The sequence below is a fragment of the Triplophysa rosa genome, unplaced genomic scaffold (assembly GCF_024868665.1).
Source record: "Triplophysa rosa unplaced genomic scaffold, Trosa_1v2 scaffold339_ERROPOS141128+, whole genome shotgun sequence".
Classification (NCBI taxonomy): domain Eukaryota; kingdom Metazoa; phylum Chordata; class Actinopteri; order Cypriniformes; family Nemacheilidae; genus Triplophysa; species Triplophysa rosa.
The window spans coordinates 65,960-93,853 of record NW_026634345.1 but is presented as its reverse complement, the minus strand read 5'-3'; the positions used below and the strand labels follow the sequence as shown (position 1 = coordinate 93,853).

Genomic DNA, 27,894 nt, shown 5'->3' with positions numbered 1-27,894 from the left:
TTACGATTTACTGCTCTCCAGAACCGGATGGTTTTGGATAAACTCACTGCAGCGCAGGGAGGCGTTTGTGTTATGGTAGGAGAGACTTGTTGTACCTACATACCAGACAATGACGCGGATGGACATCTTATCGAACAAGGAATAGAGAATATTACATTGTTGTCTACAATGATCACAAAGAATGAAGTGAACACAGACTCTTTCATTTGGGACTGGTCTAACAGCATATTCCCTAATCTGCATAACATATTGATGTTGGCTGTTTGTATTCTATCACCAATTGTGATATTGTTATGTTTTTGGCCTTGCATAATGCAGGCATGTAAGAGAGTTATTCCATCTGGTCCTCATCATCAGATGATGGTTTACTCAGTCAGTGATGATCAACTCTTTGCAATTGATCAACTCTTTGCAGTTGAGTAAGAAAGGTTACTAAAGTAATTGGTTAAAAGCAGGTGTTATCCGTGTTACGAGATGACCAAGATGGGTCAGTTGGATTTTTATCTTTTATAGCTTGTATACTTCCAATAAGTATTATCCTGGATATTGATTAATTTTGCTCACGCAGATATATTTTCTTTGTAGTAGATATTCCTCTTAAATTAGTAGACTTAATCATGTGTGGGACTCTTATGGAGCCCCAAAGGGGGGAATATTTTGTGTATAATTCTGATTATTTTGTTGATGTTGTATTTGCACAATTCTGATCATTTTGTTGATGTTGTATTTGCACATTGCACTTTTGGGCTCTGTTGTACATCCCACTTATAAGAAGTATTCATAGGAATGATATTACCATAGATGTGTTAATAATTAGACCAATGATTGAGTTCTACAAGTGAATATATGAAGATGATTTAATGATATAATCAGTATACTTAAGTAATGATTGAGTGTTGTTTTAACATAAATATATTTTTATTCATTTTAACCAAGTATAGAACAGATTTCAGCAATATAAAATTCAGTGATGTCTTTGAGGCCTGTTTGAGGCCTGACCTAGATAAAGTTCAGAAGGTCGAACATGTTGTTCACTTTGAGGCCTGAAAACTGGTACCAACAGGAAAACTTATTTTTTAAAAACCAAGTAAAGGTCGACATTCCACCATTAGATACAAACCTTGTTGCCTAGAAAATAATAGTGGCAGACAAGAATGATTGGATAATAAAAAATAAGAGATAAAGGGAATTTACCTGATTGGTTTAGGAAAGAACCTCCTTTCCTAAGTTTCACTATAACTGTAGGCTGGAAAACACCAAGTTTTCAGATGACTTGGGACATCTCACTTTGTTTGGCCTGATCAAATAAAGTTAACTCCTTGACACCTGAACCTTCTTTGTCTGAGAGATTTTTTGAACTTCAAGATCGACTTTTACCACATCACTGTACAACACAATAAATTACAAACCAAATTTTAATTATGTTAAAGTAATTTTTAGTTGATGTATCTTTTTCAGTTCCTCTTATGTCCTATAACCGTAAGTGTAGTTTATGACTTGTCATGTCTGACAACCATGAAGTGTCACAATACGTCTTGTCTCTATACTGAACAACTTTGTTTTAGCATTTGAAACCTCACAAACTTTTTTGTGTAATGGTTTCTTGAAAAGTGTTTCACTGAGGACTCTTCCAGTTAGCAGTATAGACAGCGAGGTACAAAGTTGTTCAGTATAGAGACAAGACGTATTGTGACACTTCATGGTTGTCAGACATGACAAGTCATAAACTACACTTACGGTTATAGGACATAAGAGGAACTGAAAAAGATACATCAACTAAAAATTACTTTAACATAATTAAAATTTGGTTTGTAATTTATTGTGTTGTACAGTGATGTGGTAAAAGTCGATCTTGAAGTTCAAAAAATCTCTCAGACAAAGAAGGTTCAGGTGTCAAGGAGTTAACTTTATTTGATCAGGCCAAACAAAGTGAGATGTCCCAAGTCATCTGAAAACTTGGTGTTTTCCAGCCTACAGTTATAGTGAAACTTAGGAAAGGAGGTTCTTTCCTAAACCAATCAGGTAAATTCCCTTTATCTCTTATTTTTTATTATCCAATCGTTCTTGTCTGCCACTATTATTTTCTAGGCAACAAGGTTTGTATCTAATGGTGGAATGTCGATGTAGCAAAGTTCAATGTAGGGAAGGAAGGAGGCGGGAACCGGCGAACATTCATAAAACTTTAATTAAAAAATAAATAAACAATAAACAGCAAATAACAGGCCGGCAGCCACCTCACGGTCGACTGCCGGCCACACGAACACATAAACAAACTTAACCTATTTCCGGGCCCGGTCTTCTCTCGTCGGCAGTCCCGTCGCTCGTCCTCTTATGCTCCCTAGCTCCCCGTGAGGCATGCGGGACCGGTGCGCGTACAGCTGATACTCATTATCACTTACGCCACCGGCCCCGCCTTCCTGCCCCACAGCTCTCGTCCCGCCTTCCTCGCTACATACCCCCATCGCCCCTCACAGGCCGGGGGGTACCACCACGCCTGTCCTTACTCCCCCCCAGGGGGCCCCCCCTTGAGAGCCCCAGCGCCTGGGGGTACGCACCGACGAGACGAGAGAACGGAGCCGGGAGCACCCCGAGCGACAGGGACGAGAGAGGGGAGAGAGGAAAAAAAAAAAGTTTGGTTCCCCGACATGCTGTTGCTCGGTCCTCAGCCAGCCGAGAGGCTCTTCCTCGCGGCGCTATGCTGTGGTGCTGGACGTTCGGTGGNTTTAGCATTTGAAACCTCACAAACTTTTTTGTGTAATGGTTTCTTGAAAAGTGTTTCACTGAGGACTCTTCCAGTTAGCAGTATAGACAGCGAGGTAATTTTTACCTAAGAAACACTGAAAATGTGTCACACATGCTTTATCATAAAGCCCTGTGATTCATTAAACCACATATACGCATGTTTTCAGTGACTGCAGATCTCACATAACAATATGTATGGCTACAGACTTTTGGGAAAACAGAGGGCTATCACAGAGTTAATCTTCAAAACTGGTTTGTACAAATGGCCTGGTAAATCGATGAGGCTCAAGGACGAACACTCACCTTTTGCACAATTTACGTTAAGCAACTATGACAGTCATAATGAAAGGCAAAGGACTAATTTCTATGTATCAGATTTATGTAAGGAAACTTCATTTAAGGAATGTGAGATGTTGGTAATTTCGTCCATTTCATTTTCGAAATATCTTAATCAAAATTCTCTTGTTTTTAACTATAAATAGAAACAACAACGACTGCAAGTCTTTTTAACTCAAAGAGTGCTCATATTAAGTAGCTACAACAGCACTCGAATGCAATCTGTACACTGCTTGGTAACACACAAAGCTTGAGGCATTTGTAATAGTGTGATAATAGTTTTGTAATATTGTGCTGAAAAGTATTACCTGAATCCACGGCTCCTATGTCCACATAAAGCTTGGCACAGAATGAACCCAGCATAAATCCAAACATGGGCCCTATAATTCCCACAGTCTGTATGCAAGCTGAAATAAAAAAAGTGAAAGACACTGTGAGAAATCACAGAAAACATACCAATAACAAAAGAAAGAAACAAGTAAATGAATTGTATTTTCTATTAAAATCAAAGATTTGCATACGGCTACTAATGTGTCGTGATCTCAGTCTTGTCGTGACCTTTTTGTCTTCTGTGAGTGTTTGTTTTGCTTTGTCAAACTCTTGTGGAACCGTCTTGACGGCTCTCCACGTGTTTAGTGTCTACGTCACTAGCCCCGTCCCCGTGTCTCCCCTTCAGGCTTTCCTCTCACCGGGTTTCCATCACCTACACTCCTGTTGCTTGTCCCTAATTACCAGTCCCCCCTGGCTCCTTATTATTATTCACCTGTTGTTCATTCCCCGCTGATTAGGTCCCCTCTATTTAATCCCTCTTGTTTTCTTGTCTTTTGTCAGACCGTTGCGTGTGTAATGCCAGCTCTGCCACAGTCATGTTTAGTTTATTTTGTCTTAGTCTTAGTAATCTCTTAGTCGTGTTTATTTGTTTCAGTAGTGCTCCAGTGTCTTGTTGCCCTTGGCTACTCTCTTCTCCCCTGTACCTCCTCAGTGTTCTCTGGCGTCTCGGACCTCCGCTCTCATCACCTCCCGGCATCTCCTCACAAGGGATCACCACAGTCATTCGGATTCTGCCAGCGGGACGAGGCCCCTCCCCGCTGAGCGTCCGTTAGAGTCAAGGTTTTTCCTGTCCGGATTCTATTACCGTTCTTACCGTGAGTGCCGCTGGGTCGAGTCATCTCCCCACGGGCTCACGAGGTACCTGTAGCTGGTTTCCGGTGGACTGTTGTGTGATCAATAAAACCCTCTTTTCCCGCATTTGAGTCTCCGAATCTCTTATTCCTCCCGAGTCATGACAGAACGGTCTGACCACACTGGAGATTCAGCGGGGATGGACCCCTTCCGCAATGCTCTACAACAACAGGGGGTCACCCTCGGACAGCAGGTCACACGGCTGAATGCCACAACACAGGAAGTGGGAAATCTTGCAGGTCAAGTCACGGATCTTACAGCCCTAGTCACCGAGCTGCGCAGAGAACTCGCTGCGAGTCGAATTTCTTCCAACCCGTCTCGTGGACTTCTGTCTGAGTCTGAGCCCCATGTCAATAACCCCCCGCCTTACAACGGAGACCCCAATGCCTGCCGTCCTTTCCTCGCCCAGTGTGTTCTGGTGTTTTCCCTTCAGCCACGCCGCTATGCCACCGAAGAGGCAAGGGTGGCGTTTGTTTTAACCCTGCTGACGGGTCGGGCACGAGAGTGGGGTACAGCTGTATGGGAGTCTCAAGCACCCTTTTGCCACTCGTTCACAGACTTCCGGGCCGAAATGATCAGGCTGTTCGACAGGTCAGCTCAGGGGGAGCAGGCGGCCGCCCAGCTCTCAAGCCTGACCCAGGGTCGTAACTCCATCACGGATTATTCCATCAAGTTCCAGACGCTGGCGGCCGCCTGCAACTGGAACGAGGTAGCGCTACGCGCTCGATTTCTCAACTGGGTGAATGCGTCCATTGCTGACGAGATCGCCACACTCGAACCCCCTAGGGATTTAGACTCCCTCACCAACCTCTGCCTCCGGGTCGAGACCCGTTTAAACAATCGCCGACGCTGGCAGCCTTCACCCACCTCTTGGCGAGTCCGAGACGCCCTCACCTTCCCTAAAGTCACCTGAGCCAGCCCCGAGGAGGAGCCCATGCAACTAGGCCGCTCTCGCTTGACACCTTTACAGAAACAGCAGCGCCTTCTCGGCGGACTCTGCTTCTATTGCGGGAGGGATGGGCACCAAGTCATCCAGTGTCCGTTAAAAGGCTCCGCCCACCCGTAGAGCGGAGAGTCCGGGTGGGCGCTATTCCTATTTCCTCTCCTGTTTCCCGTTCCTCACTGCCGTTCCGGATCCTGTTCGATGGCCGGAGTCACACCGGCAAGGCTCTTCTCGACTCAGGTGCTGAAGGGAGTTTCCTCGATGCCACCACCGCAGCCTGGTGGAAGATTCCGATCAAGCTCCTCGACAGACCCATCTCGTTTTTAGGGCATCCTTGGTTGTCTCAGCACAATCCTCACATTGATTGGGTTAGGGGTTCTGTGGTGGCCTGGAGCCCATCTTGTCACACGTCTTGTCTTGGTTCTGCTCCGTCTCTTGTCTCTGTGTCTTCTGTGTTTCAGGTCAGGGCCGCCGATTTGGCTGGGGTTCCGGAGGAGTACCACGATCTTCGCACCGTTTTCAGCAGGTCGCGAGCCACCTCTCTCCCTCCGCATCGCCCCTACGACTGCTCCATAGACCTTCTCCCAGGCACTTCTCCGCCTAGGGGGCGCCTCTACTCACTGTCCGCCCCGGAGAGAGAGGCCATGGACAAGTATATTCAAGAATGTTTACAGGCTGGGCTCGTTCGCCATTCCTCCTCCCCGGCCGGTGCAGGGTTCTTCTTCGTTCAGAAGAAGGACGGCTCCCTGCGTCCCTGTATCGATTATCGAGGTTTGAATGAGATTACAGTTAAGAATAAGTACCCCCTACCTCTCATGTCAACTGCCTTCGAACTCTTGCAGGGAGCCCAGGTCTTTACTAAACTAGACCTTCGCAATGCCTATCACCTGGTCCGCATCCGGGAGGGGGACGAGTGGAAGACGGCGTTTAATACACCTTCGGGACACTATGAGTATTTGGTACTCCCGTTCGGTTTGACCAATGCTCCTGCCGTCTTCCAGGGCCTCATTAATGCCGTGTTGGGGGACATGATTAATCGATTTGTCTTTGTGTACCTGGATGATATTCTGATATTTTTCCCCTCTCTCCAGGAACACACCCGACACGTCAGGGAGGTTCTCCAGCGTTTATTAGAGAATCAACTTTTTGTCAAGGCGGAGAAGTGCGAGTTCCATGCTGTCACTGTTTCGTTCCTTGGTCACATAATTTCTCCCAGAGGCATCAACCCTGATCCCGCCAAGATCAGAGCCGTCGCCGAATGGCCTGTCCCAGACTCTCGTAAAGCCCTTCAGCGGTTCCTGGGTTTCGCCAACTTTTACCGCTGATTCATCCGGGGTTTCGGCCAGATAGCCGTACCGCTCACTGCATTAACCTCCACTAAGGTCTCGTTCAGATGGAATTCCCAAGCTCAGGTAGCCTTTGATGATCTCAAGTCTCGTTTTGTCTCTGCTCCTGTGCTTTGTTTTCCAGAACCCGAGCAACAATTCATTGTCGAGGTCGATGCATCCAACGTTGGGGTAGGCGCGGTTCTGTCTCAGCATTCTAGTCATGATGGGAAGGTGCATCCATGCGTCTTCTACTCCCATCGCCTCAACCCTGCCGAACGGAACTATGACATAGGTAACCGAGAGTTGTTGGCGGTCCGCCTGGCTTTGGGGGAGTGGCGTCACTGGCTGGAGGGGTCAGCGCAGCCATTCTTGGTCTGGACGGATCATAAGAACCTTGAGTATATCCGTTCAGCCAAGAGACTAAACTCACGCCAAGCCCGCTGGGCACTCTTTTTCGGTCGGTTTAACTTCACCCTCTCGTACCGGCCGGGGTCTAAGAACGTTAAACCCAATGCTCTCTCTCGTCTCTTTGAGATTCCCGGAGGGGAGCCTCCGACCAGACCTATTCTTCCCAAGGGGATGGTGGTCGGGGCTGCTATCTGGGATCTCGAGAGACAAGTTGAGCAGGCCGGTCGAGGGGTGCAAGTCCCGAGAGAGTGTCCGGTGGGCAGGTTGTTTGTCCCGGTTGCGTTGCGCCCCGAAGTCCTGCGGTGGAGCCATTCTTCCAAGTTGGTCGGCCATCCAGGTAACCGGGGAACCCTGGCGTCCGTCCGCCAGCGGTTTTGGTGGCCTTCTTTGAATGCTGATGTTAAACAGTTTGTGTTGGCTTGCCCAGTTTGCGCCCAATGTAAATCATCCCACCGCCCTCCCACTGGTCTGCTTCGCCCTCTCCCCATCCCCTCCCGCCCTTGGTCTCATATTGCCTTAGACTTTGTCACTGGCCTTCCTCCCTCTGGCGGCAACACCGTCATTCTTACGGTGGTGGACCGTTTCTCCAAAGCGGTTCATTTTATTCCCCTACCCAAGCTCCCCTCCGCCCGGGAGACCTCTCAACTGGTGGTGGACCACGTCTTTCGCCTACATGGGTTGCCCACTGACGTCGTGTCTGATAGGGGTCCTCAGTTCACCTCCCGGTTCTGGAAAGAGTTCTGCAGACAGATCGGGGCCTCTACGAGTCTGTCTTCCGGTTTCCATCCTCAGACCAATGGGCAGTGTGAGCGAGCCAACCAGGATCTTGAACGCAGACTCCGCTGTTTAACGTCACAAAATCCCAGTTCCTGGACCCAACAGCTCTCTTGGATTGAATACGCCCACAACTCCCTTCCGGTATCCTCCTCAGGTATGTCCCCTTTTGAATGTTCTGTGGGTTACCAACCTCCCTTGTTTCCCTCTCAGGAACTCGATGCTGCAGTCCCTTCTGCTCTGGCCTTCGTTCAGCGTTGTCGCCGCACCTGGACGAGGGCCAGAGAGGTTCTGGCCCGAACCTCCCAGAAGACCAAGGCAGCAGCCGATCGCCACCGGTCTTCTCCTCCGGCCTACGTGTGTGGTCAACGGGTATGGTTATCCACCATGGACCTGCCTCTCCGGGTGCCCTCTCACAAGTTGGCTCCGAGGTTCATTGGACCATTCCGCATCACCAAGGTGGTTAACCCGGTGGCCGTCCGGCTCAAGCTTCCCCCGCCTCTTGGTCGAGTCCACCCTGTTTTTCATGTTTCCAGGGTCAAACCCGTCGTCACATCCACCCTCAACCCTGCCAGCAAACGCCCCGTTCCCCCCCCCCCCGCGCCTGGTGGACGGATCCCCGATGTACACCGTCAGGAAACTGATGGACGTACGCCGACGTGGCCGGGGTTATCAGTATTTAGTGGACTGGAAAGGTTATGGTACAGAGGAGAGGTGCTGGGTGCCGTCTCGCGACATCCTGGACCGGTCGCTGATCGTGGACTTCCACCGGAAGCGAGGTGAGCCCTCCCCCTAGACGCCCTGTGGCGCCTGTGGGGGGGGTAATGTCGTGATCTCAGTCTTGTCGTGACCTTTTTGTCTCGTGTGAGTGTTTGTTTTGTTTTGTCAAACTCTTGTGGAACCGTCTTGACGGCTCTCCACGTGTTTAGTGTCTACGTCACTAGCCCCGTCCCCGTGTCTCCCCTTCAGGCTTTCCTCTCACCGGGTTTCCATCACCTCATCACCTACACTCCTGTTGCTCGTCCCTAATTAGCAGTCCCCCCTGGCTCCTTATTATTATTCACCTGTTGTTCATTCCCCGCTGATTAGGTCCCCTCTATTTAATCCCTCTTGTTTTCTTGTCTTTTGTCAGACCGTTGCGTGTGTAATGCCAGCTCTGACTGCCACAGTCTTGTTTAGTTTATTTTGTCTTAGTCTTAGTAATCTCTTAGTCGTGTTTATTTGTTTCAGTAGTGCTCCAGTGTCTTGTTGCTCTTGGCTACTCTCTTCTCCCCTGTACCTCCTCAGTGTTCTCTGGCGTCTCGGACCTCCGCTCTCATCACCTCCCGGCATCTCCTCACAAGGGATCACCACAGTCATTCGGATTCTGCCAGCGGGACGAGGCCCCTCCCCGCTGAGCGTCCGTTAGAGTCAAGGTTTTTCCTGTCCGGATTCTATTACCGTTCTTACCGTGTGTGCCGCTGGGTCGAGTCATCTCCCCACGGGCTCACGAGGTACCTGTAGCTGGTTTCCGGTGGACTGTTGTGTGATCAATAAAACCCTCTTTTCCCGCATTTGAGTCTCCGAATCTCTTATTCCTCCCGAGTCATGACACTAATGACCATGCAAATGCATGCACATAAATAGAGGTAAATAGTAAACAAAGAACAAAAGATCTTAAAAACAAGCGTTTGATGGTGTCATTTGGTTGAGATTCATGGCCTGTGCTAAAATATTCGGGTTCATGTCACCTCGATGGGCATTGCCGTGTGGTATATAATTATTATCCAAGATTACAAATTAATCCAATTTACCAGTAAAGGAAGTCTTAGGGGGTTACAGTGTAACTACCAGGTTGTTACTAGGCCTTAAATGTGTGGCAGAATTGCTGAAGTAGTATTTGAAACCGGGAATCAATCATACCCAAGTAAAAGGCAGTGTTTTCCTCTTTTGAGAAGTCATCTAGGTAGGACAACCCAAGAGGCATGACAGGGGTCTCTCCGATCCCACGAAGCATGTTCCCGAGAAAGACATAGATCCATAAGGATGAGCCGGCAGCTTTCTCACACTCTGCAAGACAGAAAACACAACAACCGGATAACTTCACACATGACTCTAGAGTAGACAAACGAAAGTAAATCTACTTGTAAGAGAAAACAAACGTATCAATTACATTTAGGCTTACCAGATGAAAGTAGTTTTAAAATGAGAAACCAGAGAAGCGATTTAGTGTGCAGTGCATTGTGGGTAGTAAAATCATATTACAAGCCAACATTTTTAGATATTTGTTGTCACAGCTTCAGATTCCCAGGATTTCTGTTAAAGATTTGTTTTTGCCGTTTTTGCCTTTAATTGTACAGAGGACAGGAAGCGAAGTGGGAGAGAGAAGGGGGTGGGTTCGGGAAAGGACCACGAGACGGGAATCGAACCAGAGGTCGCCCGATGCGCAACTGCACCACATGTCGGAGCACTGCCCAGTAGGCTATCGGCTCATACCGTTTCCCAGGATTTCTAATGGCACTTGTTGGGTCCTGGGGTTGACACATGTCTGTTTAGTTCCTTCTGTTGTGAGAGTGTGAATGTCCCGAGCACGTGGGAACGGTTTGACAGCTCCACGAGCTCACTGTTTGCGTGTTAGTGTGCCCCGCCAGCTGCCACCTATCATTCCCTCGTTAGTCTTAGTGTTTTCACCTGGTGTTTATTAGTTTTTCCCCATTTAGTCAATGCCACTTCTCACCATCTTTGTGCGATCGTTGCTTTTGTTTGGACTGTACCTGGCTCTTGCCAATACCGCTTGTCTAGTTGAGATCTTGTCCTGACTCCAGTTTACCTTGTCTTGTCTGTGGATTACCTTTTTCTATTGGATTATTTTTTCCCTTGGATTTAGTTAAAGTTCTACGGTTTAGTTGGACTATTTTACCCTTCTTTTATTTTTGCCCAGGTTCCAGTCTTTGTTTTCCTTGATTAATTTTTTTGGTTTTGTTAGTGCCCCTCGGGAGTTATTCCCCACCACCGCTGCGTCACCCGCAGCCGGCGCTGCTGGCTGATCGGCCTCTGGATTTCCCGGCCACCAGCTCTTCTGTGGTCTGCCGGCTCTCACTACTGGACATCTGCCTGCTGTTCCCAGTTCTAGACTCTATTGGACTCTTACAGTGCATCTGCCTGTGTTTGTACTCATGCCCCATCTTGTCTTGCTTTTCTTGACCTGTGGCAGAACCATGACAGAACCTTTTGTTTTATGTGGAGAGAGGCGTTTTGACCCTGTTGGTCTTCCACTCTCCGGTCTTGCGTCTCTGTTCCCGCCCTTTTGTCTCCTCGTTATTGATTGTTAATTAGTTCATGCCCACACCTGTTCCCTCTTGATTTGTCCCCTTATTTAATGCCCCTGTGTCCTCTGTCTTGTGCTGAATCATTGTACTCTGTCTTGTTTCGTGTGGGTGAGTTCTTGTCCTGTTAAGTGTATCTTAGTCTTGTGTAATATGTTGTAAATGTTATTTTTAGTCTTGTTTAGTGTAGTTAGTCTTTGTTCTTATTATACTGTTGTTTTACTGCCTCGTGGGTTTTTGTTTTGTGTGTTTTATTATTTATTAAAAGTCTTGTTTAACCCCTTACCCGCTGTCTGCTTTTGGGTCCTCTCTCCTTGTCTCACCACCCATGCCAAGCGTGACAACCTGCTTTTGAATCCGCGTGTTTCACTACCCTGAGAGCACTTTGCAGCTTAGTAGTGAGAAAAAGAGTCTTTTTACATTAAAACTGAGACCAAAGAGATTTATCAGTGTTATAGTTCAAATATAATAGCACAACTTAAATGACCATTTGTATACTGTTGCATGGCATTGACATTGGCTTTTTTTAGGATTATGAAAAAAAAGATTTATAAAAATTCTGCAACTTTGAACATTTTTTTTAAGGCAAATTGTGATATGAGATTTATTTAATTTATTGTTTGAAATGTTACAGATCCCCATCTTTCAATCTAAATATATGTTGCATATTTTGGAGTTTGCTGTATTTTTTAATACTTTGTTTGGCAATGACACCATGCTGAGGAAAGGCTAAATGAAGAGTTCAGAAACCATCTAAAAGCCACCTCCGATGTTGAGTGAATGCTCTCCACATATAGTACTTTTGCTTCAAAACCTGCTAAATACCACATTCAGCCAGTTCTAAAATATATGTGTCTGGTCCTGGGTCTGAGCACTTGTTTGTTTTGTTCTTTGTCAATCACGTGGTGCGGTCTGACAGCTGTCTGCGTCTGTCACCCCGCCCCCTTGTTTCGCTATTACCCGCTCATTATTGTTTCACTCTCCTCACTTGGTGTCACTTTGGTTTCTCTCTCTCCTCTCTTGGTTGCTCGTTACTCGTTGATTTCTTTCTCTACTTCAACCCCGAATTCTTTGTCCAGTGTCGGATTGTTAATGTTGGTTTCGTGTCGACCAGCCGGTTTTGCTTCTAGGATTGGAACTTTATATTAATCACTGTTTTGTCTAGGCTCCAGTGCTTTCGTTGTGCACGGTGTCTACCTCTTCCCTGCCTGCAGTGTTGGCTCTTCTGCCCATCAGCAAACCCCTGGTTGGTCGAGTGGCTTTCTCTCTGTGGAGGCTTCCCGCTGGCGGATCTACGGCTCAGCTCCAGACGGATTATCCACTCCCTGTTTGGGGATAGTCATCCAGCGCCCTGTCTAGTGGATACTCATCTTGTGCCCTGTCTTGTGGAGATTCATCCAGTGCCTTGTGTAGTGGAATTTCTGCCTCGGATTATCACCGGTGGAATGTGGTTTTGGAACTCGGTCTTGCGGACTAATCCCTGTTGACACATACCTTGGAATACATTGCTCGAACCCTGCCTGGTGGAACTTACTTTCTTGGATTTTGGTCATTTGCATTATCAGCCTTTTCAACCTTTTGAACAACGGTATCTCATCCCATGTTGGGAAAGAACTATTTTTTGATCCTCCTGGAATTACCTCTCGCCATTCACTCGATTGAATGCCACTCTCCAGGAGATCGGAACTCTCCACGCCCGAGTTGCAGAACTAGTCGCTCGAGTTGAGGATCTTCAGTTGATGCCCACCCGGGAACCAGAACCCCATGCAAACAATCCACCCATGTATTCCAGAGATCCCAATTCTTGTCGAGCTTTTCTCTCACAATGTTCCCTTGTCTTCTCTCTACAACCCCGCTGTTATAACTCCGAGGCAACCAAGGTGGTGTACGTCCTATCACTCCTCTCTGGCTCAGCTCGGGATTGGGAAATATCCGTTTGGGATGCCAACGCTCCCTGTTGCAACGCATTTGAGGACTTCCGCAAGGAGATGATTAACCTATTCGACCGGACGGCTCAGGGGGACGAAGCAGCCACCCAGCTCGCTTGACATACCCAGAAAGGGGGTTCGGTCACGGAATATGCCATCCACCTAAAGACCCTTGCGGCATCGTCTGACTGGAATCCGAGTGCTATTCGTTCCCATTTCGTCGATGGGCTGAACCCCAACCTCCCGGATGAACTGGTCCCGCTTGACCTTCCCAGGGATCTTGACGCTCTCATCAGCCTCACGCTATGGGTAGAAATCCGCCTGGCACGTCGCCACAAAGGCCACCTCACCAAGCCTTTTCGACACACCCATCCCAAGACTGTTGCCAGCACTGCATCCTCCACACCCCCACTGGATCATTCCGAACCCATGCAACTGGGGCGCCTCCGTCTCACACCTCAGGAGAAACAGCTGCGTTTGGCCCAAGGGTTATGTCTCTACTGTGGCAAGGCAGGCCACTTTGCTGTCCACTAAAAGCCAAGGCCCACCAGTAGAGTTCTGGTGGGCGCTATCTCTCCTACAACCTCTCCTTCGGGTCGTGCCCAGATTTCCTTCAGGGGGTCACTCACAGTGGTCAAGCCCGCCTTGACTTGGGGGCAGAGGGCAATATCATTGACGCCACCACTGCCCGCGATTGGGGTATCCCCATATTTCCTCTCACGGAACCCGTTGAAGTCCGGTCGCTTTCTGGCAGTCTCCTCCACACCATCACTCAAGTCACCCCCCTGTAGGTCTCTTCCTTTCTGGCAACCACCACGAGAGCATTGTGCTGTATGTCCTCGATTCCCCTACCAACCCTATCGTTTTGGGGCTCCCGTGGATCGTACAGCACAATCCGACTACGACTGCGTCATCGACCTCCTCCCAGGCACTAAGGGATGTCTCTATTCCCTGTCCGGTCCTGAGAGAGAGGCCATGGACAAGTACATTCAGGAGTCACTCCAGGCTGGTCTCGTTCGGCACTCATATTCCCCTGTGGGCGCAGGATTTTTCTTCGTCGGTAAGAAGGATGTCTCCCTACGTCCCTGTATTGATTACCGAGGTTTAAATGACATTACTGTTAAGAATCGTTACCACCTACCTTTATTGTCTTCCGCCTTTGAGTTGTTAAAGGGAGCCCGGGTCTTCACTAAGTTAGACCTCCGCAATGCGTACCACCTCATCCACATCCGAGATGGAGATGAGTGGAAGACGGCATTTAACACCCCAATGGGACATTACGAGTATTTGGTTCTTCCTTTTGGTCTGACCAATGCTCAAGCCGTCTTCCAGGATCTCGTCAGTAGCGTCCACCTCAGCCCTGCAGAACGTAATTACGTCATCGGTAATGGGGAGCTGTTAGCGGTGAGACTAGCCCTGGGTGAATGGCGCCACTGGCTAGAGGGAGCTGAACAGCCCTTATTGGTCTGGACGGACCACAAGAACGTCTTGGTTACGGATGTAACCTCGGTTCCCTGATGGAGGGAACGAGACGTTGTGTCGAACCGACAGAATGGGGTTTGTCTTGAGAACCTATCATCTTCTGAGTATTTAGAAAAGGCCAATGAAAATTGGCGAATGAAATTTGCATGCCGGGCTCCTCCCCGGATGTCCGGGTATAAGAGGGAAGCCGGCGTGCTCATTCATTCACCTTTGGTCTGAGGAGCCTAAAGCATCCTCCCCCGACCGCTGGGGTGGGCGGCCAGTGTTGTGGCATGAGGGACACAACGTCTCGTTCCCTCCATCAGGGAACCGAGGTTACATCCGTAACCAAGACGTTCCCTTTCTGTCGGTCTCTCGACGTTGTGTCGAACCGACAGAATGGGGTTCCTATGGAAAACGCCACAGCACTGAGCCGCGTCACAATCTCTGCGGAGCGACGTTGACTGGCCTGGGCGAGTCAGACGAACACGCTAGCGCGAAATTATGACCTTCCAGTGGAGAGGAAGGGGGACCCAGAGCTTTCCACAAAAAGTTGGGAAGCCCCCTAACGCCGGCCGTCACGGGCGGAGGCCTAATTCTCTAAATGGCGAGAAGCCGCCCGGCACCGTACGGGCCACTGGGTAAGCATTATTCCCCCCTCGGGGGGAAAAACGCTGCAGAGGCCACTACCTACCGTAGGGAGGAATTAGTGGAGACACCACATGGTCTCACCATCAGGGGAGAACTCATGGGAGGAATGTGCGGACTGCAGGAGTTAACCGCAAGGTGGGAGTCCACCTGGGGAGGTCATGGGTTGCCAAGGTGGGAACCATTCATGAGGATACATCAGACGGAACAGCCCACGGAGGGGGGGTTACCACGTCTGGAGCACTAGGTCCGGTTAGAGCTATGTGGGAGATAACTCAACTGTTCCCCGGCCTAAGGGGGCAGGGCTGCTCTGCCCAGCCTGTCCCCTGGAAGGGTGCTTAGTGATGGATGGAATGCCTGTTCTTTACCCGAGGGGAAAGAAGTGAGGCGGGATCGCCACTGCTCCCCCCGGAGGGGGAAGGGCTTCCGCAGGCGTACGCCCTACCGGCTGCCGGTCCCACACCTTGCCAGGATGCGGGCTGACACCGGTTCCGCGCGTAGGTATTAGAACCTCACGGAGTTGATGGGCATAGCCCAACCCGCAGCTCTGCAGATGTCTGACAGAGAGGCGCCCTGAGCCAGTGCCCATGAGGGGTGTGCCTCACTCCCCACGGGCAGGGGCGAATAGAGATCGGTATGCCCTAACGAGGGCATCCACGATCCAGTGCGCCAGCCTCTGTTTGGAGACAGCCCTCCCTTCTGCTGACCTCCGAAACAGACAAAGAGCTGCTCAGAGCTTCTGGGCTCTGCGTGCGGTCCAAGTAGAGGCGCCGTGCGCGTACTGGACACAACACGGAAGGTTGGGTCTTCCTCCCCGGTGGGGAGCGCCTGCAGGTTCACCACCTGGTCTCTCGGGAGAGTGGTGGGAACCTTGGGCACGTAGCCGGGGCGGGGTCTCAAGATAACGTGAGAATCACGGCCCCGAGTTCTGGGCAATCTGTGGACACAGAGGGTGCTTGCAGATCCCCTTCCTTCTTGGAGGTGAGCGCCATGCGGAAAACCGTCTTTATCAGGACTGAGAAAGAGCGGCAATCCCGAGAGGCTCAAAAGACTACGGCCCTGCCGTCCGCTACGGCTAGCAGTGAGGGTGATATGAGATTACTGTGAGCGATAATCCGCCAGCCGCTGGCTCACGCACCGCGTCTCGCTCCTCTGATCGTCCCCCAGGAGACGGTCCCACCATTACTCCTCAATCACGTATTCGGAAAAGATGCGTGAAGATGAGGTCTTGCAGCATCGGGGGGTGATGTACTGCCATCCGACTCCGACGATTCCTTGGGCTCCCTCCCTCGGGGGGTCGAGCCCAGGAAGAAGCGGGCATCGAAATGTCAGCCATATTTTCCCGGGCCGCCGTGAGTGTTGGGTTGCAGTGCATGCACTGCCTCTCCCAGTGCTAGCGGCTGGCTACATGGCACCTTGGGTCTGAGCGTGGCTCCAAGCCGCGCCCGCCCCCAGTGCCGTGTTTACCGGAAATGCATGAGGAATTTAGTAAGACCTGGAAACGCCCCCTTTCCGGCACGTTTCACATCAAACAAAGTTCTGTCACCCTCTCTTCCCTTGAGGTTGAGACAGCTAGAGGATACGTCGATGTCCCCAGGTGGAGTGTGCCACCACGGTCTCTTCCTGTTTGCTGAGAGCGCGTGGTTTGAGTCGGAGCTCTTTCAAACTTATTCTTAATACATCGTTTATTCTTGTTATATCTTAAGACTTGTGTTTTAAATTGTTATTCACCGAGGGTAAAACATATCCTTAAGTATATCCCATACCAAAAATCGTCCTTAAACGCACCGATAATTTATTTTTATTGGATCACTCGCTATTAGCCTCAGGCTGTTAGCATTCCCAGCCTGCCTGCTCACTGCTTAACACACTGTTCTCATTATTACATCACTAATGGCTAATGTTTCAGATGTGTTTGTACCTCTGAGTTCAGATTAGGAAACGATCGCACTTCAGTCGGAACTGGAGGCTGTGGAGAAGCAGATCCAGGATCTACTAGAGAAGCAGACACGACTGCGAGAACGTAAAACGGTGCTGGAAACATCCAGAGCTGACGCTCGCAAATCCGCGGTAAGTTTTCATCGCGATTTTAATACTCCTTCCACTTCTACTCCGCGTGTTTCTCTGCACAGAGCCCAGGCTTCGAGAACACGGTCAGCCCAAATGAACTTCACTCCTGCACCGGCACACCCACGGCGAAAGGCGCGAGCTAGGACTGGAGCGATGACCCAACCGCCGCCACCGGTCTTCGAGATCCCGACCAGGAACCGCTTTGCCGCCCTCTGCGAGACGGAATGCAACGCTGTGGTCATCGGAGACTCAATCGTCCGGAACGTACGCGCTTCCTCCACTAAAGGTAAGGTGCGCACTCATTGTTTTCCTGGCGCCAGTGTTCTTGATGTCTCTGCGCAGGTACCTGCGATCCTGAAGGACGATGCAAACGTCGGAGCTGTCGTGCTGCACGCGGGGGAGAATGACGTCAGGATGAGGCAGTCGGAGATCCTGAAGAGGGACTTCAGGAGTCTGATCGAGACGGTACGCAACGCATCGCCCACGGCGAGGATCATTGTATCAGGGCCGCTTCCTACCTACCGACGAGGGAATGAAAAGTTCAGTAGACTATTTGCTCTAAATAAATGGTTGATGTCATGGTGTATTGAACAGAAGCTGCTCTTTGTTGATAATTTTGATCTGTTCTGGGAGCGACCTAGGCTCTTCCGCCCTGACGGCCTGCACCCCAGCAGCATCGGAGCGGTTCTTCTGTCTGACAACATCTCAAAGACGCTACGCACCGCTTGACTACGTCTCCCAGCGGTAAGTCAAAACTTTAACCATAGTCTGTGTTCCTCCCACTCATCTGTTATAAATGTTACTGCTTCCAAATGCATAGAGACTGTGTCTGTCCCCCGAATAATACTACAAAATAACAAAATAGCCAAATCTCAGAGAAAAAATCTAATCGTGATTAAACCTGAGGACAATGTAATAAACGACCAAAACAAACTCATAAAGTTCGGCCTACTTAATATTAGATCACTAAATTCAAAAGCAGTTATTGTAAATGAAATGATCACAGACAACAATTTTGATATGCTTTGCCTTACCGAAACCTGGCTTAAACCAAATGATTATTACGGTCTAAATGAGTGTACACCACCAAGCTACTGTTATATGCATGAGCCACGTCCGGTTGGTCGAGGTGGCGGTGTCGCAACAATCTTTAGAGACTTTCTTACTGTAACTCAGAGAACGGAGCATAAATTTAAATCATTTGAAGTGCTTGCGTTGAACATAATTGTTCCAATTGACAGTAAAAAACCATTGCTTTCTTGTACGTTGGCTACAGTGTATAGACCCCCTGGTCCCTACACTGATTTTCTGAAAGAGTTTGCGGACTTCCTATCGGACCTATTGGTTAACGTTGATAAAGTACTAATTGTCGGAGACTTTAATATCCACGTAGATAGTGCTAACGATGCATTAGCAGTGGCGTTTACAGAGCTATTACACTCTTTTGGAGTAACACAACACATCAATGGACCCACTCATCGATTTAATCATACACTAGACTTGATTATATCTCACGGAGCCGATCTAACCAATATAGATATTATACCTCAAAGCGACGATGTCACTGATCACTATCTTATAACATGTACACTGCGCACTGCAGAAATCAGCCGTTTAACTCGTTATCGACAGGGTAGAACAATTACCTCGACTACTAAAGATAGTTTCGCAAAGAGCTTGCCAGATCTGACTCCTTTAATAACCATACCAATAAATATAGAATCGCTCGATGACATGACCAGCAAATTGGGTACTATTTTCTCTAATACATTAGAAGCTGTCGCACCTATGAAGTCAAAAAAGATTAATGAGAAAAACGCAGCACCATGGTACAATAGCACCACTCGCGCCCTTAAAAGAGAAACACGTAAACTGGAGCGCAAATGGAAACAAACCCAATTAGAGGTCTTTAAAATTGCGTGGAAAGAGAGTGCAAACTGTTATAAAAAGGCACTAAAAGCAGCAAAGGCTGAGCACCTCCGTAACCTCATAGAAACTAACAAAAACAATCCAAGGTTTTTATTTAGTACAGTTGCTAAACTAACAAATAAACAGACTTCACCTGACCTGGGTATTCCGCCGCACCTTGGTAGCAATGATTTCATGAATTTTTTTACAGAGAAAATCGAAAACATACGAGACAAAATAGTAAAAACTCAACCTCCAAGTCTGTCCTATAAATTAGTACCAACCATCGCCCCAAAAGAAAGGCTACAGTGTTTTTCACCTATAAAACAGGAAGATTTAATTAAACTTATTGCAACATCTAAACCTACAACTTGCTTATTAGACCCCATACCAACTAAATTATTAAAAGAGTTATTACCCGTTGCAATTGAGCCCATTTATAACATTATCAACTCGTCAATTAATCTAGGCCATGTCCCAGGACCCTTTAAACTGGCCGTCATTAAGCCTCTTATCAAGAAACCAAACTTAGACCCCAATGAACTAGGAAACTATAGACCGATTTCAAATCTCCCTTACCTGTCTAAAATACTAGAAAAAGTAGTGTCCACTCAGTTGTGCTCTTTCTTACAAAATAATGACATACACGAAAAATTCCAGTCAGGCTTTAGACCGCATCATAGTACTGAAACTGCGCTCGTTAAAATTACAAACGACCTGCTTATAGCATCAGATAAAGGTAACATCTCACTCCTAGTCCTGCTCGACCTTAGTGCTGCGTTCGATACTGTAGACCATAAAATACTTCTAGATCGCTTACACAATTATACCGGTATTCAGGGACAGGCACTACAATGGTTCAGATCTTACTTATCAGACCGACATCAATTTGTCCATTTAAATGGGGAATCATCAAATCTAACGCAAGTAAATTATGGATTACCTCAGGGATCGGTTTTAGGACCCTTGCTATTCTCCATATACATGCTGCCCCTTGGAAACATTATTAGAAAACATGGAATTAGCTTCCACTGTTATGCAGATGATACTCAGCTGTATATCTCATCAAGACCAGATGATTCCTTCCAGCTATCCAAATTGGCAGAGTGCATCGATGATATAAAGCATTGGATGACTTGTAATTTCCTTCTTTTAAATTCTAATAAAACAGAAATATTACTTATCGGACCAAAGACACGTGAGCAGAATATTTTGGATTATGACCTGCAAATTGAAGGCTGCACTGTTACTCCAACAAATACAGTTAAAGACCTTGGCGTTATATTAGACAGCAACCTGTCATTTAAAAATCACATCTCAAATGTCACAAAAACAGCCTTCTTCCACCTTAGAAATGTTGCCAAATTGCGAAATATTTTATGTGTGGCTACGACGCCTCCTTCTTTGGAGTCAGCAGGTGATCAGCTCCCTGCGAGCCACACACATCCCAGGCATCCTGAACTAGACAGCCGATGCGCTCTCTCATCAGTCGACGCCTCGCGGAGAGTGGCGACTCCATCCCCGTGCAGTCCGGCTCATTTGGGAGCAGTTCGGCCAGGCACAGGTGGACCTGTTTGCCTCCCCGGAAGGGGCACGTTACGGCATCCCAGGCAGAACCTGGACTCCATGTCTGGATGGGACGAGGAGATCCTGAGTGACCCACCCCCGGTCTGGTTGGGAAGTCACTCAGGCTAGGGCCTTGGCCACTGGGCGGCTATACGCCCATAAGTGGCACCTCTTCTCGTCCTGGTGCTCTTCTCGGCGAGAAGACCCGCAGAGTTGCTCGATCGGGAATGAGCTGTCCCTTCCTCAAGAGAGACTGGGGAGTAATCTCTCCCTCTCCACACTGGGATTGTATGTAGCCGCTGGGCCATCATGACCCAGTTGCTGGGTAGCCTCTGGGACGGCACGACCTGGTCATTAGGTTCCTAAGGGGCGCCAGAAGGCGACCACCTTATCTGCTCTCCGTACCCTCTTGCGACCTAGGTGGCGGGCCTCAAGAGGCCCCGCCCCCTTCGAGCCTCTCGGAGCTGCCGCTCTTTCTCACTCTCGATAAAGACGGCTCTCCTGATGGCGCTCACCTCCAAGAGGGTAGGGGACCTGCAAGCACCCTCCGTGTCCACAGATTGCCTAGAACTCGGGGCCGGGATTCTCACGTTATCTTGAGACCCCGCCCCGGCTACGTGCCCAAAGTTCCCATCACTCTCCCGAGAGACCAGGTGGTGAACATGCAGGCACTCCCCACCGGGGAGGAAGACCCAACCTATCCGTGTTGTGTCCAGTATGCGCACTGTGCCTCTACTTGGACCGCACGCAGAACCCAGTAGCTCTGAGCAGCTCTTTGTCTGTTTTGGAGGTCAGCAGAAGGGAGGGCTGTCTCCAAACAGAGGATCACTGGATCGTGGATGCCGTCGCACTGGATCGTGGATGCCGTCGTTATGGCATACCGACCTCAATTTGCCCCTGCCCGTTGGGAGTGAGGCACACTCCTCATGGGCACTGGCTCAGGGCGCCTCTCTAGCAGACATCTGCAGAGCTGCGGGTTGGGCTATGCCCAACAATTCCGTGAGGTTCTAATACCTACGCGCGGAACCGGTGTCAGCCCGCGTCCTGCAGGGCAATGTGTAGGACCGGCAGCCGGTAGGGCGTACGCCTGCGAAAGCCCTTCCCCCTTCCTCTAGGGGGATCAGCGGCTATTACGCCTCCCCTCTTTCCCCCACTGGGTAAAGAACAGGCATTTTTATCCATCACTAGCACCTTCCTCGGGGCAGGCTGGGCAGAGCAGCCCTGCCCCCTTAGGCCGGGGAACAGTTGAGTTATCTCCCACATAGCTCTAACCGGACCTAGTGCTCCAGACGTGGTAACCCCCCCTCCGTGGGCTGTTCCGTCTGATGTATCCTCATGAATGGTTCCCACCTCGGCAACCCATGACCTCCCTAGGTGGACTCCCACCTTGTGGTTAACTCCTGCAGTCCGCACATTTCCCATGAGTTCTCCCCTGATGGTGAGACCATGTGGTGTCTCCACTAATTCCTACCTACGGTAGGTAGTGGTCTCTGCAGCGCTTTTCCCCCAGGGGGGATAATGCTTACCCAGTGGCCCTTACGGTGCCGGGTGGCTTCTCGCTGGTTAGAGAACTAAGGCCTCCGCCCGTGACGGCCGGTGACAGGGGCTTCCCATCTTTTCACAAAAGCTCTGGGACCCCCTACCTCTCCACTGGATGGTCACAATTTTGCGTTAGCGCCTACGTCTGACTCACCCAGGCCAGTCAATGTCGCTCCGCTAGAGATTGTGACGCGGCTCAGCGCTGTGGCGTCTTCCATAGGAACCCCAATCTGTCGGTTCGACACAACGAGAGACCTACAGAAAGGGAACGTCTTGGTGACGGATGTAACCTCAGTTCCCTGATGGAGGGAACGAGACGTTGTGTCCTTTATGCCACAACGCTGGCCGTCCGCCGCAGCGGTCGGGGGGATGCTCTCAGGCTCCTCAGACCAAACGGTAAATGAATGAGCACGCCGGCTTCCCTCTTATACCCGGACATCCGGGGAGGAGTCCGGCATTCAAATTTCATTTGCCAATTTTCATTGGCCTTTTCAAAATACTCAGAAGATGATAGGTTCTCAAGACGAACCCCAATCTGTCGGTTCGACACAACGTCTCGTTCCCTCCATCAAGGAACTGAGGTTACATCCGTAACCAAGACGTTTCTCTCTGTCCTCTCTTGGTTGCTCGTTACTCGTTGATTTCTTTCTCTACTTCAACCCGAGTCATTCTTTGTCCAGTGTCGGATCGTTAATGTTGGTTTCGTGTCGACCATCCGGTCTTGCTTCTAGGATTGGAACTTTATATAAATCACTTTTTTGTCTAGGCTCCAGTGCTTTTATTGTGCACGGTGTCTACCTCTTTCCTGCCTGCAGTGTTGGCTCTTCTGCCCGTCAGCAAACCCCTGGTTGGTCGAGTGGCTTTCTCTCTGTGGAGGCTTCCCCCTGGCGGATTTACGGCTCAGCCCCAGACGGATTATCTACTCCCTCTTGGATCCTGTTTGGGGATATTCATCCAGCGCCCTGTCTAGTGGATACTCATCTCGTGCCCTGTGTTGTGGAGATTCATCCAGTGCCTTGTCTTGTGGAGGCTCACCCAGTGCCTTGGATTTCTGCCTCGGATTCGGACTAATCCCCCTGGACACTTACCTTGGAATATATTGCTCGAACCCTGCCTTGTGGAACTTACTTTCTTGGATTTTGTCCATTTGTATTATTGGGCCTTTTCAACCTTTTGAACAAGGGTATCTTATCCCACGTTGGGAAATAACTATTTTTTGATCCTCCTGGAATTACCTCCCGCCATTTTTTGTCTACCTCCCATTCACAACGGCCGAGCACTCAAACCCCTTGACTTTCTGTTACCTGAACTGCCTGATTACCCGCCACTTTGGCGGTCTGGTCCTGAATTTTCGTGCCTGCCTTGTATGTTATAGGAGGATTGTAATAAAATGATTTACCTGCATTTTGACTCCGAGTAATCCCTGACAATATGGTATTGCTGACAAACATTTTTTTCATATCTTCATATATTTTCCAAATGTAGAGCATGCATTCTAATTAAATTATTTGAAAATTTAAAGGGGTCATATGACACGGCTAAAACGAATATTATCATTTGTTTTAGACGTAATGCAATGTGTATACACGATTTAAGGTTAAACAACGCTGTATTTTCCACATACCGTGCATGTTTTTATCTCCTCTTTGCCCCTCCTCTCTGAAACGCTCTGAAAATATCTGGCTGAGATACAACCGTTTAAAACTCAGGAATCTGAGAGCGCCAAAAAATCAAAATATTGAGAAAATTGCCTTTGAAGTTGTTAATCAGGGGCACTGTGGCAGACCATCCACTCACAAAAATAAAGTTTTTATATATTTAAGGTAGGAAATTTACAAAATATCTTCATGGAACATGATCTTTACTTAATATCCTAATGATTTTTGGCTTAAAAGAAAAATCGATAATTTTGACCCACACAATGTATTTTTGTCTTTTACTAAAAATGTTCCTGTGCTACTTAAGACTGGTTTTGTGATCCAGGGTCACATATATTATCCTACAGAACCTTATATTTACTGAAGAACTGATTAGTGTGTCGGTGTTTAGTTTGGCTGCCTAGCTGTGCTTGCAACCAGTTTACGTCATCGAAAAAGAACATGGTGGCCTCCTTAGGTTAAAATGAGTATTACATTTAGGGTTTTTTTTAAGAACTGAAAATATTTGATGTGTTTCTAACGACAAATGCTAGTAGTGTAAGGCTATTACAACGCATTAAGCCATACATCTCTCTATACACCGGGTTCGCTTTAAAGGGACTCGAAAGGACTCGAAACTCAAACTGTAGGACTTGGGACTTGACTTGAGACTTGTCGGTCTTGACTTGGGACTTGACTCGGGACTTGTCTGTCTTGACTTGGGACTTGACTCGGGACTTGAGGGCAAAGACTTGAGACTTACTTGTGACTTGCAATACAATGACTTGGTCCCACCTCTGTGACATACCAAAGACACAGAAAAACACGTATTCACGCCATATGACGCCTTTAAGCAATAAAAGCCCTGACTATATCAAGCTTATATTTCAATAGCTTATATTTCAATTCAGTACATTTGTAAAGTATAATTTTAAATTAATTAAACGTATTGCTATAAATGAAGTGTCTTTATACAGAATGGATTTCATGACTTTATTGTTTTCCTCGTCAAAAAATAATGAATCTTAATGGTGTAAAAATAAGTTTAATTTTCCTGTAGCATTGGTATTGTGGTCTTATCACAGGTCTGTCTCAGTGTCAAGTGTCTCACCTGCTTGTTTCTCTGCTGTGGAAAGTTCAACATCTTGTGGAAGACTGCCATTGGCTAAGCAAGGTAGGGAACTCTCTGTCCCATTGGAGGAGGTGGAATGTGAAAGTGTTGTCTCATATTCATACCTGTGAGCAACACATACAGTACTCGTATTTGCTAGTAAATGCTGAAATAAACATAAAAAATGCTTTAAAGTATTGTTTATTGTTAGTTCATGTTAGCTAATCCATTACTAAGTGTTAACAAATACAACATTACTGTAAAGTGTTACCACATACTGTATGTTAAATCATTTTCCCAAAAAGATCACAGGATACTCCTGTCATGGTGCGTTTCAGGCCCCATAGGCAAGAAAGATCTAAAAATCTAAAAAAGAACCTCAAAGTATCTACTTCATTTCAACAACTGTCTTTAATTTGTGTTTTTTTCTATCTCTATATAAGAAAATACTGTACATTTAGATACGTGATAATTCCATTAGGCTATGATAGTGAGACCTCTTTGCAATTATATTTTTCTCGGGGGCCTATATCTCTACCCCAAAATCTGATAGACATAAAAGCAGGTCTAAGACCACCAAGAATGTTGTTCGGGAACACATCCCATCCCCGATGTACTGTAGTAGTCATGAAGTAGTTTATAAGTATTTCAGAAAATGACCCTGCATTGACAAACATGTCAGTGTAAACTCACGGTCCTTGGAAGAAATGTGGCATGGCCGTTATAAAGGATGCTACAGCCATGATTAAACATCCAATTCCTATTAGCCGAGGTCTGTGAAGCCTAGCACCAAAGTAACTGACAAAAGCTATTACAAGCAGATTACCTGAAAGAAAAGTTGTAAAGAAATATATCAGACATATGTTCTGACAAAACAAAATAGACTTATAAGAGTTTGCAGCTTATACAGTAAAATTACAATTAGCCCCGGGAAGTATTTGGACCTAAAATTACTTTGTAATGACATTTGTTATTTGTTAACAAAGTCATTCGCAGGCAACAACATATCAAACCAACATGCATTGATTTGAAAGAAACCACATTAAAAATAACAAAGTTTAAGGTTCAAAGTGATATTGGTAGTAAGAAAAGCTCTTGCGTCATTTGATTGCACATTGTTATTATTATTTTGTATCCGATGCAAAGATGTTCAATACTTTTTCGGGCTATACATTAAATGCTTTGTTTATATTCTGCTACATTCAGGCCTTAAACAAGTGATTTTAATTCTTACCAAGTTCAAAACTTCCATCAATGACCCCTATCAGAGAGCTGGGAATGTCAAAGCGTCTCTCAATCTGTGTGATGGAGCTCTTCATGTAGCTCCCCTGAAATGCTTTGGCAAAGAACACACAGGACATGGCAACCAGAAACATCTGAGGGACACACACACAAACAAATTTTGTAAACCTTTTAAGCAACCAAAATCCATTCTTTAAATACCAATACTCAGTTTTAAATACATAGAAGATGTTGGTAGGACATTGTATGCAGTTATTAAAGTGTTCTTGGTGGTTGGCTAGTCAAAAGAGCCTACTCCCAAGTTTATTTATTTTCTATTTTGTATTAATATTAGGTATGAATCATTTAAATAGTAACAGTAATAGCCTTAAACTAAAAGTACCTACATGTTTTTTCGGTGTGGCACCATATTTAGATTTTAGATGTATTTTTTGGCTTTGCCATGGACATTCCCTGTTATTCTTTGAAGTACAGTGGATTACCATATAAACACTCCATAAGAATTACATTTAATTCTATGTTATTGTGTTTATTAACATAATATGGTATTATTATCCAATTATTAGATACTATTATTGAACTACCAAATAAGATATAATAAAAAATAATCTACACCTTTAAAAGATGAACAATTACAGAGTTAAAGCTGTAGTCTGGGTCAGAAGTCACACCCTTAATTGGTTACAGTACGACTCTGACACCGCCCCAAACATTGACCTCACAGAAGAGACAGAAAAAGGTTTAGTATAGTATTGCTGTGAGTAAAGGGTTCCCACAGGCTTTTTTACTTTCATTGCCTTTTTGGCTAAGACTAAAGATAAACCCGACTAAAGTTAGATATTTTTATGTCTTAACAAATGTTAATCACAAAACAGTTTACAGTGGCACTTTTCAAACATTTAAGCCACATTTAAAAATTAATGCATTGTATTGAATGATAAAATCAGCAAGTGGCATCTGCAAATAAATGATGTTAGAACGTTTCTAAAACCTAATTTAAATTTTCTTAGCCTTTGTTGCTTTAAACCAATTGTAAAATCAGTGTAACTGTTGCTTTAATTCAATTGAGGTAAATGGGATTAGTCAATTGCCCTCAAATTCAGACATCCTAGCAGAGTAACCACAGGTTTGTCACATTAACAATGAACATGTTAAACTAATGTCTGACATTTAAAAAGTGTTTACATACTCTTATTTGACACAGTTTATCTGTTTTATAATTCCAAACTTTACACAATCTATAAAAAAAATTTTTTTCAAAAATTTGACAGAAAAGTGCACTTTTAAATAGATGCACAGCACAATCGCCAGTATTAAAGAGGGTCAAATTAACTCTCACAGTGTTTATATAATCCACACTTTGAGAGTGTGGATTATATATACACCGCGAGTGTTAATTTGACTTTTTTTAACACTGGCGATTTTACTGTATGCCAATAGATGCCACTATATAAAAAAAATCATCAACATTAATTTGTAATGTATAACTTTCATGTCCGAATACTGTTTGGCTCCTGGAAACAAAATCTCATTAGGCAGAAAAAATTGACTTGATCTACAGATGGGATTAAATGGACTGTTAACAGCTCTTTGATCATGAAGGATCAACAAAAAGCCGTGCAGCATTACCTTTAATTTGGAGCAGCATGGCTCTCGTGCCTTCTTTTCCACGCTCATGATGCCCTGGAAGCAAACAAAACATAGGAAAGATGATTGAACAGTGCAGAACGTCCAAACATCAGGATCATGTCCAACATCACGCTATT

The 27,894-nt window shown here is 46.9% G+C and overlaps 2 protein-coding genes across 2 annotated transcripts; one reads left to right on the top strand and one right to left on the bottom strand.

Moving 5' to 3' along the window:
• On the bottom strand, positions 1 to 27,894 carry LOC130550463 (solute carrier organic anion transporter family member 1C1-like). The gene is made up of 7 exons (XM_057327940.1): positions 27,758 to 27,894; positions 26,121 to 26,262; positions 25,580 to 25,712; positions 24,887 to 25,011; positions 9,616 to 9,762; positions 3,387 to 3,485; positions 1 to 95 (listed from the first exon to the last, which is right to left on the bottom strand). The coding sequence occupies exons 1-7, from the start codon at positions 27,803 to 27,805 to the stop codon at positions 1 to 3; spliced, it is 789 nt and encodes a 262-aa protein (XP_057183923.1). The 5' UTR covers positions 27,806 to 27,894.
• LOC130550460 (uncharacterized) lies at positions 17,033 to 18,257 on the top strand. Its single transcript, XM_057327938.1, has 2 exons — positions 17,033 to 17,125; positions 17,188 to 18,257. The coding sequence occupies exon 2, from the start codon at positions 17,219 to 17,221 to the stop codon at positions 17,852 to 17,854; it is 636 nt and encodes a 211-aa protein (XP_057183921.1). The 5' UTR covers positions 17,033 to 17,125; positions 17,188 to 17,218; the 3' UTR covers positions 17,855 to 18,257.